Below are 18135 nucleotides of genomic sequence, written 5' to 3'. Positions count from 1 at the left end.
CAAGGCCACAAACTTGTGCACAGCAAGCTCCCGCTAACAGCAATGTTATAATGACCAGATAATCTGTTGTTGGAGGGATAAATATTGGATAGGACACTGGGGAGAGCGTTCATGCTCTTATTCAATATACTATCACAGTAAGCACACTCTCGGTACTGTATTTAAATGTCAGCCTAAATTTGGGGCTTAATGCTCTGAAGTGGGAGCTGGAACCCATAACCTTTTAAATCAGAAGTTAAGAGTGCTACCTACTGAGCCAAGGCTGACACCTATTTCCCTTTGAATGTGCTCTATTTCTAATAAAGAATGGTGGTAAAGGTAATTAATTCAATGATAAAGAAACTACATATACCAGGCTTGTCAACTGAGATTTAGATGGTAGCACTCTTGCCTGTGAGTCAGAAGTTTCTGCGTTCAAGTCTTACTTGAGTATGTAAATCAAAGCCTTCACTCAATGCAGTAATGAGGGAGTACTACACTATTGGAGGTGTCATGTCATCTCATTTGGATGAGACATTAAACAGAAGTCCTATCTGCCCTCTCAGGTGTATAAGAAAGATCCAGTGGCACTATTTTGAAGAAGAGCAGGGGAGTTATCTCCAATGTCCTGACCAATATTTATCCCTCAATCAACACGACATGATCTGGTCCTTCTCACATTGCTGTTTGTGGAATCTTGCTGTGCACAAATTGGCTGCTGCCTTTCTTACTTACAATGGTGACCACACATCAAAAGGTACCTCATTGGCTGTTAAAGTGCTTTGGTGGGGTTGGGGGTTCCTGTAGTCGTGAAAAGTCTTTCTTTTTTAACTTTGAAACTCAGAGCCTGATGTCACTCACGAGTCAAAAACACGCTCCCAAAACAAGTTTTCTTCTCGGAGCTTAATCATGGCAAGAGGCTACCAGGAGGGCAGAGGAAACGCTACAAGGATGTCCTTAAAACCTCCCTGAAAAAATGATATCTCCACTGATTCATGGGAACCTCTTGCCTGAGAGTACTCAAAATGGAAAAGAAGCATCTGCAAAGTTGCCAGCCCGTTCGAACATGCCCAGGCAGCGACCAAGTGCAAACAGCGGAAGGAGTGTTTGGAAATTCCAGCATCCCATTCACTCCCCTCAACAAACACCACCTGCCCCACCTGTGGCAGAGTGTGTGGATCCAGAATTGGACTATTCAGTCACCTAAGGACCCACAATACTGGAGTGGAAGAAAGTCATCCTCGTTCCCCAGGGACTGCCTAAGAGAGTTTGGTCACTTGCAGCAATGTCCCTTAACTCACCCTTGAACGGCGGAATAATTGTGATTTAAGAAAACTGACATGAGCAGCAAAAACAAATGAATCAGGGGGAAAAAGTCATTCTTGCTAGTTTTTGTTGCAAGATATAGATAAGGCCCGTCCTTATCTATATAAGGGGCCAATTCATAAAGTGAATTTGCTAAATTGAATTAGCCGGCAGCTCATGAAATCTCTGCACCCATATTTGTAGAATAGTCTGTCTTAATAAGGGGCCAATTAAAAAGCCACTCTATACCACAGCTGCGTGTCAGAAAACTGGGCTTGGATCGAGTTAACCCGACAGTAGGACATTAGCCCCAACATTGGAAGGAGGAGCGCGTGAAGCGTTCTTGAGAGGGATTTCATCAACTAGTTAACAAGGTTCTTAACTTGCTTTCTCTCCTAATGATATTCCAACTGCAGAAAGCACACTGTGAATTTATTAAAGTAATCTCTCCTCTTGACAGCTTGACGGGAGTGTTTGTAACATGAGAGAAATTGGGATATCTGGAAGATCTCTTTCCAATGATAGCATTAGGTTTTATAAACGGAGGGAGTATAGAGCCAGACAGGATGACATTTAAGACAACAATAGAGATGGTCGATTTGTACTTTTGTTCTAAAAGAATCTTAGTTGTTCGCTACTTTGCATTTGTAAATGGCAATGTTGGAAGGTTTCTGATCCCAGGTGAATGGGCTTGCTTCACTTATTTACAGTAATGATCTGAGAGAGCACACATTCTCACACCGACCTCACAGCCAACCTTGCATTTCATCATCCTTTTAATGGCCTGTTTTATCCCTCACAAGTGTTGCAAACACAAGCTCATAGTCGATAGGCACAATATCCCCGGGGGCCGAGACTCACAACAGGCTTAATACCGGTGCAGGGAAGGGTGTCAGTGTGTTACTAACATTGAGGGCACACCTATGCAAAAGTTATCGATGAGTGGAATGGATTAAGAATGAGGACTGCGGACTGTGTGCAACTTGCTTGAAGATAGGCTCCATCACCTCCCACCCCCCGCCTGCCAAAGAAGTGAAAAAGGAAAGCTTTAAAGCTATCTGCTCCACATATCGTCAAGTTGTATTTTACAGAGTTGCTCCGTTGCTTGGTTATACTGTCAGTCTTATTCATTATTTGTTTCAGCAGTCTGCGTTCAGAGTAATTTTCCCTCCCCTCCCAATCGGAACAATGACTTGAAGTCCCAAATACCAAAAGAAAAGACGAGAGAGAAATGATTGCGACTGTACAGACGATGGAGTAATATCGAACTAGAAACTCAGCACACTGGGGATTAACCTTCATTCCAAGGGGGTTGGAGCATTTCCAGTGTGATAGACCCCGGAAACTTGGCATCTGCCTCTGACTGTTCCTCATACAGGACCTTCCTCCGTTTCTCACTGGCGGTCGATGAAACTCAGTGTCAACATTGCCCCTTTACCTCGGGTAGCCGACTCCTCTCAACTCAGGCTTGCCATGTGAACCGGGAATCCTCCTTCAGAGAAAGGAGCATTTCTTCCAGCCGCCGCCAGAGGTACGTCTCCCCCCTCTCCCCCCAAAAAAAACACAATCGGTGGGACCCGGGGAAACTGTTTAAAAGGATGGAGACGTTTGCAGAAATTCATTTCTTTTCATTCCACTCCGCGCCTATTCCAGACGATCATTCTCTCTTGCTGTCGAGGTATCTCGGGTCCAGCTCCAGGGAGCTGAACTGAATCCACAAACCAGTACAAAGTCTAATATTCTCCTGATACTTTTCCTTCCCAGATCAGTAACGGTCTGCTCGATTCGCTGACATTTATGCCAGATTATATATGTATATATTATATACAGTTGTATATGTTCAGAGTACACGTTAATACATATATAAAAATTAGAGTACACTGATAGTTATATATTGTGTGTATATATATTCATGGGAAGCACTGACAGTTTTATATATTCAGAGTGCACGCTGAGAGTTTTATGTGTCTGTATTCAGAGTAAACCCTGGAAATTGAGAGAGATTGAAAACAGATCATTCTCTAAAACACCCCACCGAAAGCTTTTCAGTACTTCCACCTTACCGTATAGAATAAAAACGCAGCAACAATGCACAATGTAGATCATATAAACAAGCCTGCCCTCATTTCCAGGTTGCATAGAAGTCTTGAGATTCAGCCACTCTATTGTAAAGTTAATATCTGTCGGAAAGCACACGAGCACAGAGCTCTTGTTTACACAGCAAAGTGACGTCTAGAATTGATTCATTATTTTCTGACCTCTTCCTCGATATTTTGAGTCAGTGTCCAAGAGATTGCTAAGTGGTGAGGATGCTGCGAAATCACATGAAGATGGGCTGTAAATTCTGCGGAGCCTGCCTTAAGACACACTTTCTAATGCCGATTGCCAACGCGCGTTTAAGAAATGTCAGATCATTCCCCACACAGACGTTTCCGAGTGATAAACATCTGGCTGATTTGCCACAGCAAGTCACTTACCTGTGTATTAACAAGCCTACCCTGAGACATAGAGGCGGGTGGTAGCGACGTGTTAGCTGTTGACATCCAAGGGCAACTGTAATCGGATCCATGTCTCATTGAATAGTCTTACTTGCTTTTCTAGAGCTTGCGGCAACAACCGGCTATTCGCTGCCTTCATCTCCGTGAGACTGGAGAGAAAGGGCAAGAGCCGTTTCCATTCGCGTTATGAATTAAACGCCTTTGGTAGGTTAGTCATTGCAACAAGATTGTCCACCGTCACCTAACCAAACAACAGAAAAAAAGTAATTCAGCATCGTTTTTTTTTTGCTTTGAAAGTCCCATACACCTGAGGCTGATTTCCACCTAAGTGGAATTTCAATCTCAGTGCTGTCAGCAATTTGTTTTTGGATCCCAAGACCGTAGTTTGCAACATACTCTCAACAAGGGTTTCCAAATCATAGCAATAGATCTTGTAGTTTTAATAGTTGCATTGCTGAAATCTGTTGCCATGTTTCTGAAGCAAACTCAGATACATTCTAGGAGCTCTGGGAGGGTCCAGGATAGGATGACTTTGACCAGCCTCAGTTCAGAATCTAGTGGACATGAGCACAGACTGCTCAAATCATTGACACTAAAGACCATATCAAAGAGTCCATTGGATGGCTCTTTAGTCCATTTAATCAGGTTTTGTTTAGTACATGTTCCAAGGGGAGTTGAATTACTGTTTGTCAACTCGCTCCAAACAGCAACGGATTTCACAGAGATTAAACATGACTGTAATGAATATAGCTATGAACATCAGTGATAATGGCACCAGTGGAGTGAGGGACATAAACACTTGACGATAGATAAATCAGAACTATAATAAATCCGATTACCATCCATTTTCGGTAATCATTGTCAGAGGGTGAGAATGGGTGACTTTTGGTAATGTAACAACGTAATCCGTCTTCGAAATCAATAGGTGGTTAAACCCAAGAGCAAAATCGTTTTGGCATCGCCCTTAACAGCAGGCACAGAGTCACACATGCATATCGTCACATATGCAGACGGCATACACATATATCCACACGCATCGATGTTGTTAAATAGTCAAAGATAGGTCGATACCTCGTTTCACACTCGTTTCAGGAAAATGTCAGGTTCCTCAAACTAATCGCCCGATCCTGCGGTGAATCCTGACGTCAGTGAACCCAATGGGACTGCTAACGGTTGGAATAATGGGCAAATTGGGAATTGGAGCCACTTGGAGATCGTTACTCCGCCACTTTCTCTCCCAGTGCAAAACACCCGAATGAAGTGGAAAACGTCAAACTAGGGACTCTGAACCGAGGAGGGGCCATTTCACTGTCAGACACTTGGTGTTGGGTGGAGAGGCTGGAGCTGTCCAAACGCTAACACCTGTCAGAGGTGCATGTGTGATTTATGGCTGATTCTGGGAGGATCACTGTGTCTCAGCTGTGCTGATGGTTCCGAAGTGACAGATACTGGGAGGTTGCTGCTGTTTACACGGGGAGGCAAGAAACTCTCCCTCTCTTTCTGTCCAATTATACTCCCCTCACTTTCCGGCAAGCCGACGGCTCGTTTCCTCCTTCGCGTCTCTCTCAGCTATGCCAACCAAACTGCTGGCAGCTTTCTTACTTCTTTCAGTCTTCCAAGCGTGGTAAGCAAGTCTTATTATTGAAAAGAAGCAGCGCTGCCTGTATGGTAGTGGGGTTTTGTTTGCATACTCGGTCTATTGAGACGCTTTCCTTTTATGCAAAAGTTCTGAAATGCACCGAATGGAACATGAAGCTGACGGTAAACGGTAGGCTTATTAGATTCTGCCTTTTTCCCCACCAACCTCCCCTCCCACCCCCAGCATTATCTCTGATGTCGCAGTTGAATGTATGATGCCTTTGTGGAGGTGTTCAGACTCGGTACCGGAGCTTTATTCTCCTTGCCTTTATTCGGATCTTGTACAGTATCCAGTTCGCTGCCTTACGGTGAAAAACATGAGATAGCCAGCGTGTTTTAGTAATGGGTTAAACCATGGCTTCGAATTGCTTGTTTAAATATTTGAGAGAAATAGGCTCACACGTCAATTAAGTGGTTTTAATTGCGTTATCTTCTATTTAAGCTGAAGGGACCCAATAGTTAAGCGGTATAGACCAGATTTAGACATTTCTGAGCAACTCTCTGAAAAGGAAAGGACAGTGTTGAATCTACACATCTTCCATAAGAGATGACACAAAATTGTGTGGCTTAATGAGAACCCTTAGGCGATAGGAGTAGGGTTAACAGAGCATGTAATAATCATCATCATTTGATAATAAATGGAGAAATGATGGAAATTAATCTTCCAGAGGCCAAGCGGCGGGCATTGTAACCCATCCCTATACAACGTTCAGTCTACCACCACAGTAAATAAACAGCGCTGATTCTATTAGAGTACTGTCAGATCTGATATTCTCCTTTTATAAAGTGGAAGATTGAAACACTAAAATCAGGTTGGCATCGCATTCAGTGGATTGCTGTTTTACGCTCAATTACTTCGGACAGATTGGAGCTACCTGAAGAAGCGTTTTCTACGCATGCAGTTTGTGACTTCTCTTTTATTCCATCAGGGTACCGCCGTCTTCTCATTCTGGGTCCAGTAACAATCCACCGTACGCAAAGTGATATATTTACTGTTTGGCTTTGGTAGTAACAACTGTCCACCGAAAGACACTCGTAAATAGCAAGGATTCCGGGAAGTGATTAAATCAATAATGCACAATGCCAGAAGAAGTCAAAACATTGATCATTGCATGTGATGACAAATGATTTACAAATGATCCCCCCCCCCCCTCTTCCGTTGACAAATTTCACCAAGATTCAGCGCTTTTGAAGCGACGAGTATTAAGTATGCTGTTTTGAGTTTGGTCCTTAGGAAACATACAGATATTAAAAATTATAATAGAATCCCACTCCCACCCTTAAGGGATGAGGTGAAAACTGAGTAAGTTGCACAACAGATGCAAACTGCCAGTGTACATTCTAGAAGAAAGGCACCTGTATTCGTAAGTGTCCTAGATAGGTGACCCATTTCCTAGCTCGGGCACCTGTTGCTTTCTGTAGAGTCGTTTAGGATCAAATTAATAGAAAGCTAGTTGCCCACCCCCAGTTGCGTTCAATTGTTAAAACAAAATGTACAATAAAAGCTAAAGTTTGAACTTTGGTGCCTACCACCAATATTTACACAGCTACCAAATCTGTAGATAATGACAATCATTTCATCTTACAGTTCGAGAAAAATTGACGATGAGTACGAAGATCTCACAGTCAACCAGAAGTGGGTACTGGCCCCAAAATTGCAAGATAGAGATGCGACGAAGATTTTAAACCATTTGCTGAAGGAATATGACAAAAAGCTTCGCCCTGACATTGGAAGTGAGTACTAGCAGGTATTTTGTTAAACTAGGTCCGACCTCTTTTCAGGTAGAATTTTTGCTGGAAGTACGTTGGCTTTGACTATCTGTGGCTGTGGGTGTTCAGGTGGTATCTAATATATGCATCTCTTTGTGTGAATTATTTGAGAGGGAAGCTATAATGTATGCCCTGTAATAAAGAACAAATTATAATATTCTACACCTTTCGGCCGTGTGATGTGTCTACATCAAAATGTATTGCAAACTCAACTGGCTAGAAAGAAAAGAACGTAAGAAAGACTTGCATTTATAAAGCAGCTTACACCACCACAGGATTTCCCCCAGCGCTTTACAGTCAATGAAGTACTTTTAAAGTGTAGTCACTGTTGTAATGTAAGAAACTGGCAGCCAATTTGTGCACAGCAAGCTCCCACAAACAGCAGTGTGATAATGTCTGATAATTTGTTGTGATCTTGACTGAGAGATAAATATTGGCCAGGACACCAGAGAGGACTCCCCTGCTATTCATATAGTGTCATGGAAATCCACCTGAGAGAGCAAACAGGGTCTTGATTGGATGTCTCATCTGAAAGATGGCACCTCCAGCAACACAGCACCCCCTCAGTGCTGCCTGGAGTGTCAAACTAGATTTTTGTGATTGAGACCTGAAAGTAGGACTTGAGCCTACAACTTCTGACTCAGGCAAGAGTGCTACCAACTGAGCCACAGCTGACACTACAACTGATGGTGAAATTGAAAAATGCGAGTTTCAATGGCAAATCGTGACCAGCAAAGTTTGCTGTCATCCTAGAAGTGTATGATAAAAAATGTAAAATGGCTTATTGGATGTTTATGGTCATAACCTACATACAAGCCACTTACTTTTCTCTCTCTCAGAGCAACAGCAAATGTTGGCCACTAAATGAAGAGTTATAGAATGCAGTGTTGTGATTTCATCTCTATGATACAATGCTAAGAAAAGTTTGCCTCACACTTGCAACCTCATATCTTGTAGAATTTGACAATAGAGTGATTGAGGAGGGAATCTTCAATTAACTGTTAATCAAATGCTAGAGCTATTAGTTTTTGCTCTTTTTCTGAACATAAATTCCATTATTCAGTGGATTTCAATATCACACACCTGTCAGCAAAGATTTTCCTGGATTTATCAAAAATATGGACAACCTAATTGTAATGCAGACAGGGTGAGAAAAACTAATTATTGGAAGGGGGCATCATTTACTTCTAATACATAAAAAAGTGCAATGTTTTTTAATTATGTGCACACTGAACTGAACCAGCTCTATGGCAGGATGTGGGGTATGGCATTTTAATATATATGATTTATGGGTTATGTAGAATATTTCAAATGACAGCACTTTAAACGCACAAAACTCGTGAAGTCTTTGTAGTGTCTCCAGTGAAGACACAGACACTGAGGGAAGAAGATACATTTCTTATTTGTAATCACAAATCTTACTTAATGTCAGTGCAAAGGAGTGGCATGAACATCTATTTTGCTTCAAGATGTTTGAATATATCAATAAAATGTTATATTCATGGCTGCAAACCACAAAGGATGAACAATAATAAACAGTTGGAGAGTCTGTACTTGAACTGAAGGAATATGAGACTAAATTATTTTTTGTCAAAATATATATTGTGCACTTTGCCACTTTTGGATAAGCTTAGTGATTCATACACACTTCACTTCAATCTTCTGTTAGCCTCTGTAAGTAGTTTCATACTGGAAACAATAATCTGAAAGGTTTTTCAACCTGTCAAGTCCATTTCAGTCAAATGCTTAATGTTACTTTATAGCTGCTTATTTGGTTGACACATTTTCCACATTTTACTGTGGAAAATAACAAGACACCAGTATCAGTGATAATAAATTAGTCTTGAATAAGGCACATAGCTGCCAAGTTCCTTTTGTTGGGTTGTTCAAATTTTCTATACTTCTTCCATATTCAGTATGCTGAAAGGATTAAGGGGAAAAAGTCAAAAATGAAAAGGTACCACGTGCATATTAACACATAGTTAATCAAGGCATTTGCAATATGTGATGCCAATTTGAAGACAAAATCTAAACTACATCAGGCCAGCAGAAAAAGACATCTGATGCACAATGTTAAGAAAACAAGGAACATGTTATCATGGATTCTTTAGCCCAAGTGATTTGCACAGGGGAGGGGGGGAGGGGGGGGGGGGAGTGAGTAATGAAAGAGGCAACTGACTTTACTTGCATTGGGCAAACATAAATAGGTAGAGCAACTGCTCAAAAGACATTAAAAATTGATCAGAATTGCAAACAACTGAAAGGTGGAAGTGAGCATCATTTGGGAAGTCAGAGTAACCAGTCAGTACGGCAACCCTGACAGCCTGAGTAGGTGACAGATTGGTAGATGAGGGAAATGCAGTGGATGTGGTGTACAAGGATTTTCAGAAGCCTTTGACAAGGTATCACACAGGGCAATAAGGAAGAAGATTGAAGAGTGTAGAATTAGGAGAGGGAAAGCAAAACGGCTTAAAATTGGATATTAGGAAGGAAATAAGAAAGTAGGAGTTGAGGTCAGTTTCTCAGAGTGGTTAGAAGTGTACAATAATATCCCACAGGGTTCTGTTCTGAGATTGCTTCCATTTACTTTGTGTGTGTGTGTGTGTGTGTGTATGTGTAAATGAATTAGATAAAGGGCAACAGGGAATGATGTCCAACTCTGCAGACAATATTAAAATAGGAGGCATAGTGAATAATTCTAAGGTCGAAAATAAGTTGTAAGAGGATATCAATGAGATGGTGGAATGGGCAAAAGAGGAACAGATGCAATTCAGCATCAGTAAATTACACATTTTGGTTAAAAAAATGAAGTTATGATTACTCAACCTGTCCTCATTCTATAATGTGGAGAGCAGAAGGATTTGGGAGTTCAATTTTATAAGACGTTAAACGCAGCACCTCAAGAAAATATGGCTATAAGGAAACCCAATGCTATACTGACATTTTATGGGAGAATAGAATATAAAAGTCTATAGATAAAATGGTGAGTCTATAAAAACCCTTAGTAAAACCACAAGCAGAGTACTATGTTCAGTTTTGAGGTCCATACTATGAGAAACAGTTGAGACACTAGGGAGGGTACAATGCAATTGATTAGGATGCTGCCTGGTATGAGTCAATGCAAATATAAAGAAAGATCTGAAAACAAAAAAGGCTGGGATTGTTTTTGTAGATTGTGGGGTTGATAGAGATGTTTATATGGAGGTGAATAACTAAGTCGAAACAGGCTGTTTCCAGTGTCTGAGGGGTATAAAACAAAAGGACCATAGATATAAGATTAAGTGTAAGAGATTTAGCGCAGAGAGTAGGAGAACCTTTTTTTTTAACATAGAGGGCTGTGAGGTTAGTTAGTGATTGAAATAGAGACCATGGGCAGGATTTTGGGCTTTGGGTCAGGGCCCCAATATTGAGGTCAAATGGAGATCCAAACTCTGCAGTATGTGGGAAGCAGTCACCCAGCAGTGATTTTCCCTGAATTGACCAATTATTGGACAGAGGGTGAGTTTATCTAATTAAGGGCAGTAGGCAGGCCCTCAAAGTTGGAGGGCCAATAGGAGGCCTTCCAGCACAGAAGGAGCTACAACACACAGCCTGTCATTGCAGGTAAGGGAGAGAGAGAGAAGGGGGGGCTCTTTCATCTTGAGGTGCCCTCTCAGCATCCTTAAAAACTTTTGAATTTAAAAAAAATGGCTACAGCTTCTGAGCCACCATTGTCGAGGGGGAACCAAGTAGGTGGGGAGGGCCTAAAAATCTGACCAGAAGCGCTGGACCGCTGTCCCCAGTCTGCTGCCAGGAGGTCGCTTCCAGGCAGCCGGCCTGGTTCTGATGCTGCACGGGGCCCATAGGCCCACTGGAAAATTCCAGTCAGTCTCTGATAATTGGCCTTAAAATTGCCTAAATTGTCTACCCGCTGCATACAAAATTACTCACCCACCTTTGTTCTCAGCCCCAAATTGGGGTGAAAATTCTGTCCCATGTCAACATTTATACTTAGGTTAGATAGACAGTGGAGAATAAAGAGGATGAAAGGATATCGGAACAGAACAAGCATATGGGATTTGAACAAATGCTCATGTGGAAAATAAACACCAAAATGGACTGGTTCAGTTGAACAGCCTGTTTCTGTTGTTGAAATTTTTATGTATTTCTAAGTAAGAGGAAATTTTAGTTTACCAATATTATTTGTAGAGAATCAGAAAGGTGAACACTGAAAGAACCTCTATCATGTGATACTCTAATCACATTGAGAATATAATAGAAAAAATAACATTTGGTAATTTTGGAATAAAACAGGCTGAAAAAGTTTGAACTAGACACAGAAACTATCTAATTTGCACTTATTGTCAGAAAGAATGAAATACTTGCATCCATATAGTGCCTTATCACACTGTTAAAGTGCCTCAAAGTGCTTTGCTTAGTGAATCATTTTTTGGAGTGCAGTGACTATTATGCAACCAAACATCAATGATTAGACCCCCTTAGAAAGGTCATTCTGAAAATCAGTGCTTATGAAAAAAGAAATACACAAAGGATTACATTGACTAATAACCTTCATCATGGATGTTATCTCTCAATACGTTAATAATTACCCATATCCTTATCAACCTCCATTGATTTCTTGTACTCCAAAAGATTGACTTCAAAATCCCACTCTATTTCTGCAACTCCTCTAGTCCAGTGTCCCAAATTGTGTGAACTTTCTTCCAACTATGGCTTACTGTGCATCGCCTTCTCCCTCTGCTCTCCAATGGTGGTGTGGAGATTTCAATGTGCACCCTAGAACTCTTTCCTGAAACATTTACTTCTGTTTACTTTCTTTTCCACCTCAAAATGTTATTCAAAGATTACTTCTTGCACTATGCTTTTAAGTTATCTTCCATAACTCTTCTGCAATTGCTTGGTGTTCACTTTTTTCCAGGGTATGAGAAATTCTGGTAAGACCACTTTATTGCACATTTGCCCCGAGAAGGTGCTGGTGGATGTTATCCTTAATCCTCTGCCATCTTTGTGATGATGGTGCTCCCACAATGGCATTATGTAGGGAATTCCAGGATATTGACCCAACCACAATGAAGAAACAAATGTCCAGTTCAGGATGTTGCATGACCTGGAGGGGAGCTTGGAGGAATAAAGGGTTCCCACCACATTGCTGCTCTTGCTCTTCTTGGTGATACGGTTGGCAGAGGATGTGGTGCCAACAAAGTAATTTTGGTGAATTGATGCAATGGATCTAGTGGATCAAACATATGGCAGGGTGTGTGCTGGTGGTGGATATTGAGTCCAGTGTCAGGAAGACTGAGCAAGCAAACTGCTTTGTCCTGAATGATTTTGAACTTCCTGTGCGCTGTTATGACTGCACTCATCCAGGCAAGTGATGCTTATTCTGTCATATTTCTGACTTGATCCGTTTTAAGAACTGCTATAAAGAAAAGACAGTCCGTAACAATCTTAAGATTTCTGAATGAATGAGAACGAATGAAAGAAATGCACGTGTGTTTTCCTGTACTTTCTCTTCTTTCTATTTTTATAATGAAATGCTCCCCTAATATCATTTCATTCCGCTGAATGTAGAGGTGTGACAGAAACCACACCTGCCAAAATGAGAAACATTAATTTCGTCACATGGAAAATTATTTTTGAACTGTTACTGGACATTGAACAAACTGAAAACTTGCATTGTAAAAGACAGTGGCATGGAGAGACAATGGGAGTACTCCCTGATTCAATTAGCCTGATGGGTTTTGTCAATAGTGATGATCAAGAGACATTGAGAGTCACTGAGCCAGCATTCTGTTTCAGTGTCCTGATTAATCATGCAAGGACTTTTCACTTTAGGGTATGGTTGGTTCCCCTTTCTCCTGACTGTGGGGGTGGATTCTTTGCTAATCTTCCCTTTGTTCTCTGGGACCCTCCTGCTTGCAGGTATTTGTCCAGATTCTACTGTACTCCCTTGTAGCACTTCGACTAGGTGAGGCATCACCCTCACAGTTTCTCTGCCCTCTTGAGGACTCTCTTTGTCCTTGCAGGTTTCTGTCAATGCTATTAGCAACTCTGGTGGAGTGTTTCTAGTATCTGCATTTATATAGGAGGATGTGGGGTCTAATTTCCCAAACATTTCAGGGTTGGCTGACTGGGCAGTAGGAGTTTTCACTCGGGAATCCTCCTGGGTCTCCTTTAACCTGTCCCCTTTGTCCCTTATTTCCCGTCTCCAACTTTTTGCCAGCCCTGAGCCTGTCTTTCCCCTTTTGTTCTTGGCAGGGGTCCCTTACAATTCACCAGCCCCCTGCTGGAGGGTCCTACAAATACCGGTACAGGACTTAGGGGTGCAGATTTCACTACAGGTTGGCGTTTCCCCTCAACCTGGCACATTTGGCAACTCCTACAGTACTCCACCACGTTTTTGTGGCGTTTTGGTCAGTCAAACTGCTGCCTTATGCAGGCTTTGGTTTTTCGTATACTGACACGTACAGCCACTGTAATCTCATGGTCCATTCTTAATAATTCTCTCCGGTACCTCTGCGGCACCACTAACCGGTGAACCACTGTCCACTCTTTGTCCTCAGGTCTGTGAGGAGAACTCCACCTCCTCATCAGTACCTCATTCTTTAAATAGTAGCAATCAGGGACTTCCTCTGCTTCAATTTCAGTCTGGGCAGCCTGTGCTAACTCTTGCAATACTGGGTCAGCTCGCTGAGCCTCAGCAAGGGAACATTCATTTAACCCATTCCCTGAGTCCTCTAACTTTCCAAAGAGAGTCTCCGACAGACAGACCTCATGGTCATCTGCCTGCAGTGCCAATTTAGACTCCTCTGAGGGAGCTGGTTTGGTCATGGCCCGATTCACTACACATTCAGGGGAACTGCAGGGGACTGTCTCCTGCCACCGCCCTGTCTCTCTGACCTCCTTCAGTCTCTCTCACACCACTGGGGAAGCTACCACCTTCGCCCCCTCCAGATCATTACCTTGGAGCAGGCCAACCCCATTCACAGGCAAACTAGGGACAATCCCTATGGTCACCAGTCCCAAAACTAGATCGCACTCCAAGTACACCCGGTGTAGAGGTACAGGCATACACTGTCTTCCAATACCATTTACCACCATTCTGGTATTTACTGCACTCTCTGGAGGAAAGGTCAAGCCTTTTCCCAGTAAAAGGGATCTCGTGGCCCCTGTATCCCTGAGTGCTACTATAGGCTTGCTTGCCCCACTCGAGGGGTATGGGGTTACTCACCCTTCAGACACAAAATCCTGATAATCTTCAGGAATCATAGAAAGTTTAAGGCACAGAAAGAGGCCACTTGGCCCATCATATCTGTGCCGGTTGAAAATGATCCACCTATTCTAATCCCACATTCCAGCATTTGGTCCGTAGCCCTGCTGCTTACGGCACTTGAGGTGCATATCCAGACTCCTTTTGAATGAGTTGAGGGTCTCTGCCTCAACTACACTTTCAGGCATGAGTTCCAGACCATCACCACCCTCTGGGTGAAAAAGATTTTCCTCATCTCCCTTCTAATTTTTCTACCAATCTCTTTAAATCTATGCCCCCTCGTCACTGACCTCTCTGCTAAGGTGAATAGACCCTTCACCTCCACTCTAACCAGGCCCCTGAAAATTTTGTACATTTCAATCAGATCTCCCCTCAGCCTTCTCGTTCCAAGGAGAACAACCCCTGCCTATCCAATCTTTCCTCATAGCTAAATTTTTCCAGTCCTGGCAACATCCTCGAAAATCTCCTCTGTACCCTGTCTAGTGCATTTACATCCTTGCTGTAATGAGGTGACCAGAACTGCACACAGTACTCAAGTTGTGGCCTAACCAATGAGTTATACAGTTCCAGCCTAACCTCCCTGCTCTTATATTCTATACCTCAGTTAATAAAGGAAAGGATTCCATATGCCTTCTTAACCACCTTATCGACCTGTCCTGCTATCTTCAGGGATCTGTGGACATTCACTCCAAGGTCCCTCACTTCCTTTACATTTCTCAGTATTTTCCCATTAATCATGTATTTCTTTGCCTTGTTTGACCTCCCCAAATGCATCACCTCACACTTTTCCAAGTTGAATTCCATTTGCCACTATTCTGGCCAGACCATCAATATCTTCCTGCAGCCTACAGCTATCCTGTTTGTGATCTACCACATGGCCAATCTTTGTGTCGTCCACAAATTTCATGATCATGACCCCTACATTTTCGTCCAAATCATTTTAATATACACCACAAAAAGCAGGGGACCCAGTACTGAGCCCTGCGGAACGCCACTGGAAACAGCCCTCCAGTTGCTAAAGCAGCCGTCAACAATTGGCCTTTGTTTCCTGCCACTGAGCCAATTTTGTATCCACCTTGCTGCATTTCCCTGGATCCCATGGGATTTTATTTATTTCAGCAGCCTGCCATGGGGGACCTTGTCAAAAGCCTTGCTAAAATCTATGTAGACCACATCAACTGCACTACCTATCTTCCTTGTTACCTCTTCAAAAAATTCGATCAAGTTGGTCAAACAAGATCTTCTCTTAATAAATCCATGCTGACTATCCTTGATTAACCTGTGCATTTCTAAGTGACAGTTTATCTTGTCTCTCAGAATAGATTCCAATATTTGCCCACTACTGAGGTTAGACTGACTGGCCTGTAATTATTCGGTCTATCCTTTGCTTCCATTTTAAACAGAGGTACAGCGTTAGCAATTCTCCAACTCCTCCGGCACCACACCTGTATCCAGTGAGGACTGGAAAATGATGGTCAGACCCTCTGCTATTTCCTCTCTTACTTCTTTTAACAGCATTTCATCTGGCCCTGGTGATTTATCAACTTTCAAGGATGCTAATCCCATTAATACTTCCTCTCTCTCTTTGTTTATCACATCCAATACTTCACCACTCTTCCTCCTTAACTACAGTATCTGCATCATTCCCCTCTTTTGTGAAGACAGATGCAAAGTATATATGAAGAACCATACCAATATCTTCCACTCCGACACATAGGTTACCTTTTTGATCTTTTATGGGCCCTACTCTCTCTTTAGTTATCCTCTTACTCTTAATGTATCGATAAAACATCTTTGGGTTCACCTTGATTTTGCTTGCCAATATTCTTTCATGCCCTCTCTTTGCTTTCCTAATTTCCTTTTTGATTTCACCCCTCCGCTTTCTATTCTCCTCTCGGCTTTCTGTAGTAATGAGTTCTCGGTGTCGGACATAAGCTTTCCTTTTCTGCCTTACCTGGCCCTGTAAGCTCCTTGACATCCATGGGGCTCTATATTTGGCCACCTCACCCTTTTTCTTTGTGGGAACATGTTTACCCTGAATCCCTTGAATCTCCCCTTTGAATGCCTCCCACTGTTCTGACACTGATTTACCTTCAAGTAGCTGTTTCCAGTCCACTTTTGCTAAATCACTCCTCAGTTTAGTAAAATTGGCCTTACCCCAATTCAGAACTCTAACTCCTGTTCTATCTCTGCGCTTTTCCATAATTATGTTAAAACTGACTGAATTATGATCATTACCACCAAAATGTTCTCCCCCTGCCACTGCCTCCACTTACCCATCTTCATTTCCTAAAACTAAGTCTAAAACTGCGCCCTCTCTTGTTGGACTTGCTACATACTGGGCAAAAAAGTTCTCCCTGAATGCACCTCAAGAATTCTGCTCTCTCAATTCCTTTCACACTAAAACTATCCCAGTTAAGAGTATAAAAATTGGCAAGTCATGTTGCAGCTGTACAGAACCTTAGTTAGGCCACACTTAGAATATTGCGTGCAATTCCGGTCGCCACGCTACCAGAAGGACGTGGAGGCTTTGGAGAGGGTACAGAGGAGGTTTATCAGGATGTTGCTTGGTCTGGAGGGCATTAGCTATGAGGAGAGGTTGGAAAAACTCGGATTGTTTTCACTGGAACGACGGAGGTGGAGGGGCGACATGATAGAGGTTTACAAAATTATGAGTGGCATGGACAGAGTGGATAGTCAGAAGCTTTTTCCCAGGGTGGAAGAGTCAGTTACTAGGGGACATAGGTTTAAGGCTCGAGGGGCAAAGTTTAGAGAGGATGTGCGAGGCAAGTTTTTTACACAGAGGGTGGTGAGTGCCTGGAACTTGCTGCCAGGGGAGGTGGTGGAAGTAGGTACAAAAGCGACGTTTAAGAGACATCTTGACAAATACATGAATAGGAAGGGAATAGAGGGATATGGGCCCCGGAAGTGCAGAAGGTGTTAGTTTAGGCAGGCATCAAGATCGGCGCAGGCTTGGAGGGCCAAATGGCCTGTTCCTGTGCTGTACTGTTCTTTGTTCTTTGTTAATATTGGGGTAATTAAGATCCCCTACTATTACTGCCCTATTTTTCTTGCACTTCTCAGAGATTTGCCTACATAGCTGCTCTTCTATCTCCCTCTGACTATTTGGGGGTCTATAGTAAACTTCCAGCAGTGTGATTGCCCCTTTTTTGTTCCTTAGCTTAATCCATATGGCCTCATTTGATGAACCTTCCAACATATCATCCCTCCTCACAGCTGTAATAGTTTCCTTGAACAAAACTACCACTCCCCCTCCTTTCTTATCCCCCTCCCTATCGCATCTGAAAACCCTGTAACCAGGAACGTTGTGCTGCCATTCCTGTCCCTCCTTTAGCCATGTTTCTGTAATAGCTATAATAATGCCACGTACCTATCTGTACCTATTAAATTTTCCTGCACCTACAGCAGTATGTTTTCTGGGCTTGACTGCTGCTGCAGTTAAAGCCACAGCTCGTTCAGCTGCTTTCCATCAGGGTCCTTTCTCCTTCATTGAGCGGGTGTGCCCTGATTAACCCTACAGGCTTTCCCCATAGTTTCCAGCAGTCCGCTCTCAGGTGACCTGCCTTAATACATTTGCTATTGTTAAAGAAACTCTGTAATTACATGTTGTCATTTGTTCTATGGGCAATGGATGATATAGTATGGCAGAGGTGT

The 18135-nt window shown here is 42.6% G+C and overlaps 2 protein-coding genes across 5 annotated transcripts in view; one reads left to right on the top strand and one right to left on the bottom strand.

Annotated features, from left to right (window-relative positions):
• gabrb3 (gamma-aminobutyric acid type A receptor subunit beta3) overlaps positions 1–4994 on the bottom strand; it is a 568810-nt gene extending 563816 nt beyond the window's left edge. The window contains exons 1-2 of one of the 3 annotated variants that reach the window (XM_068033273.1): positions 4854–4994; positions 3762–4023 (exon numbers count right to left, since the gene is read on the bottom strand). In XM_068033273.1, the coding sequence (XP_067889374.1) occupies positions 3762–3853 (92 nt within the window). In that variant the 5' untranslated portion in view covers positions 3854–4023; positions 4854–4994. Of the gene's footprint in view, positions 1–3347; positions 3396–3761; positions 4024–4853 lie in introns of those variants that run through there. The other 2 variants (XM_068033277.1, XM_068033278.1) reach the window with 2 other exon arrangements.
• A 359-nt stretch (positions 4995–5353) lies between these two features.
• The window catches only part of LOC137371179 (gamma-aminobutyric acid receptor subunit gamma-3), a 636105-nt gene continuing 623323 nt past the window's right edge, over positions 5354–18135 (top strand). For both annotated transcript variants that reach the window (XM_068033271.1, XM_068033270.1), the window contains exons 1-2: positions 5354–5406; positions 7009–7154. In XM_068033271.1, coding sequence (XP_067889372.1) covers positions 5354–5406; positions 7009–7154 — 199 coding nt within the window. The remainder of the gene's footprint in view (positions 5407–7008; positions 7155–18135) is intronic.

The sequence above is a fragment of the Heterodontus francisci genome, chromosome 6 (assembly GCF_036365525.1).
Source record: "Heterodontus francisci isolate sHetFra1 chromosome 6, sHetFra1.hap1, whole genome shotgun sequence".
NCBI classification, from domain to species: domain Eukaryota; kingdom Metazoa; phylum Chordata; class Chondrichthyes; order Heterodontiformes; family Heterodontidae; genus Heterodontus; species Heterodontus francisci.
Note: the sequence above shows the minus strand (reverse complement) of the source record. Positions and strands in the feature narration are given on the sequence as shown.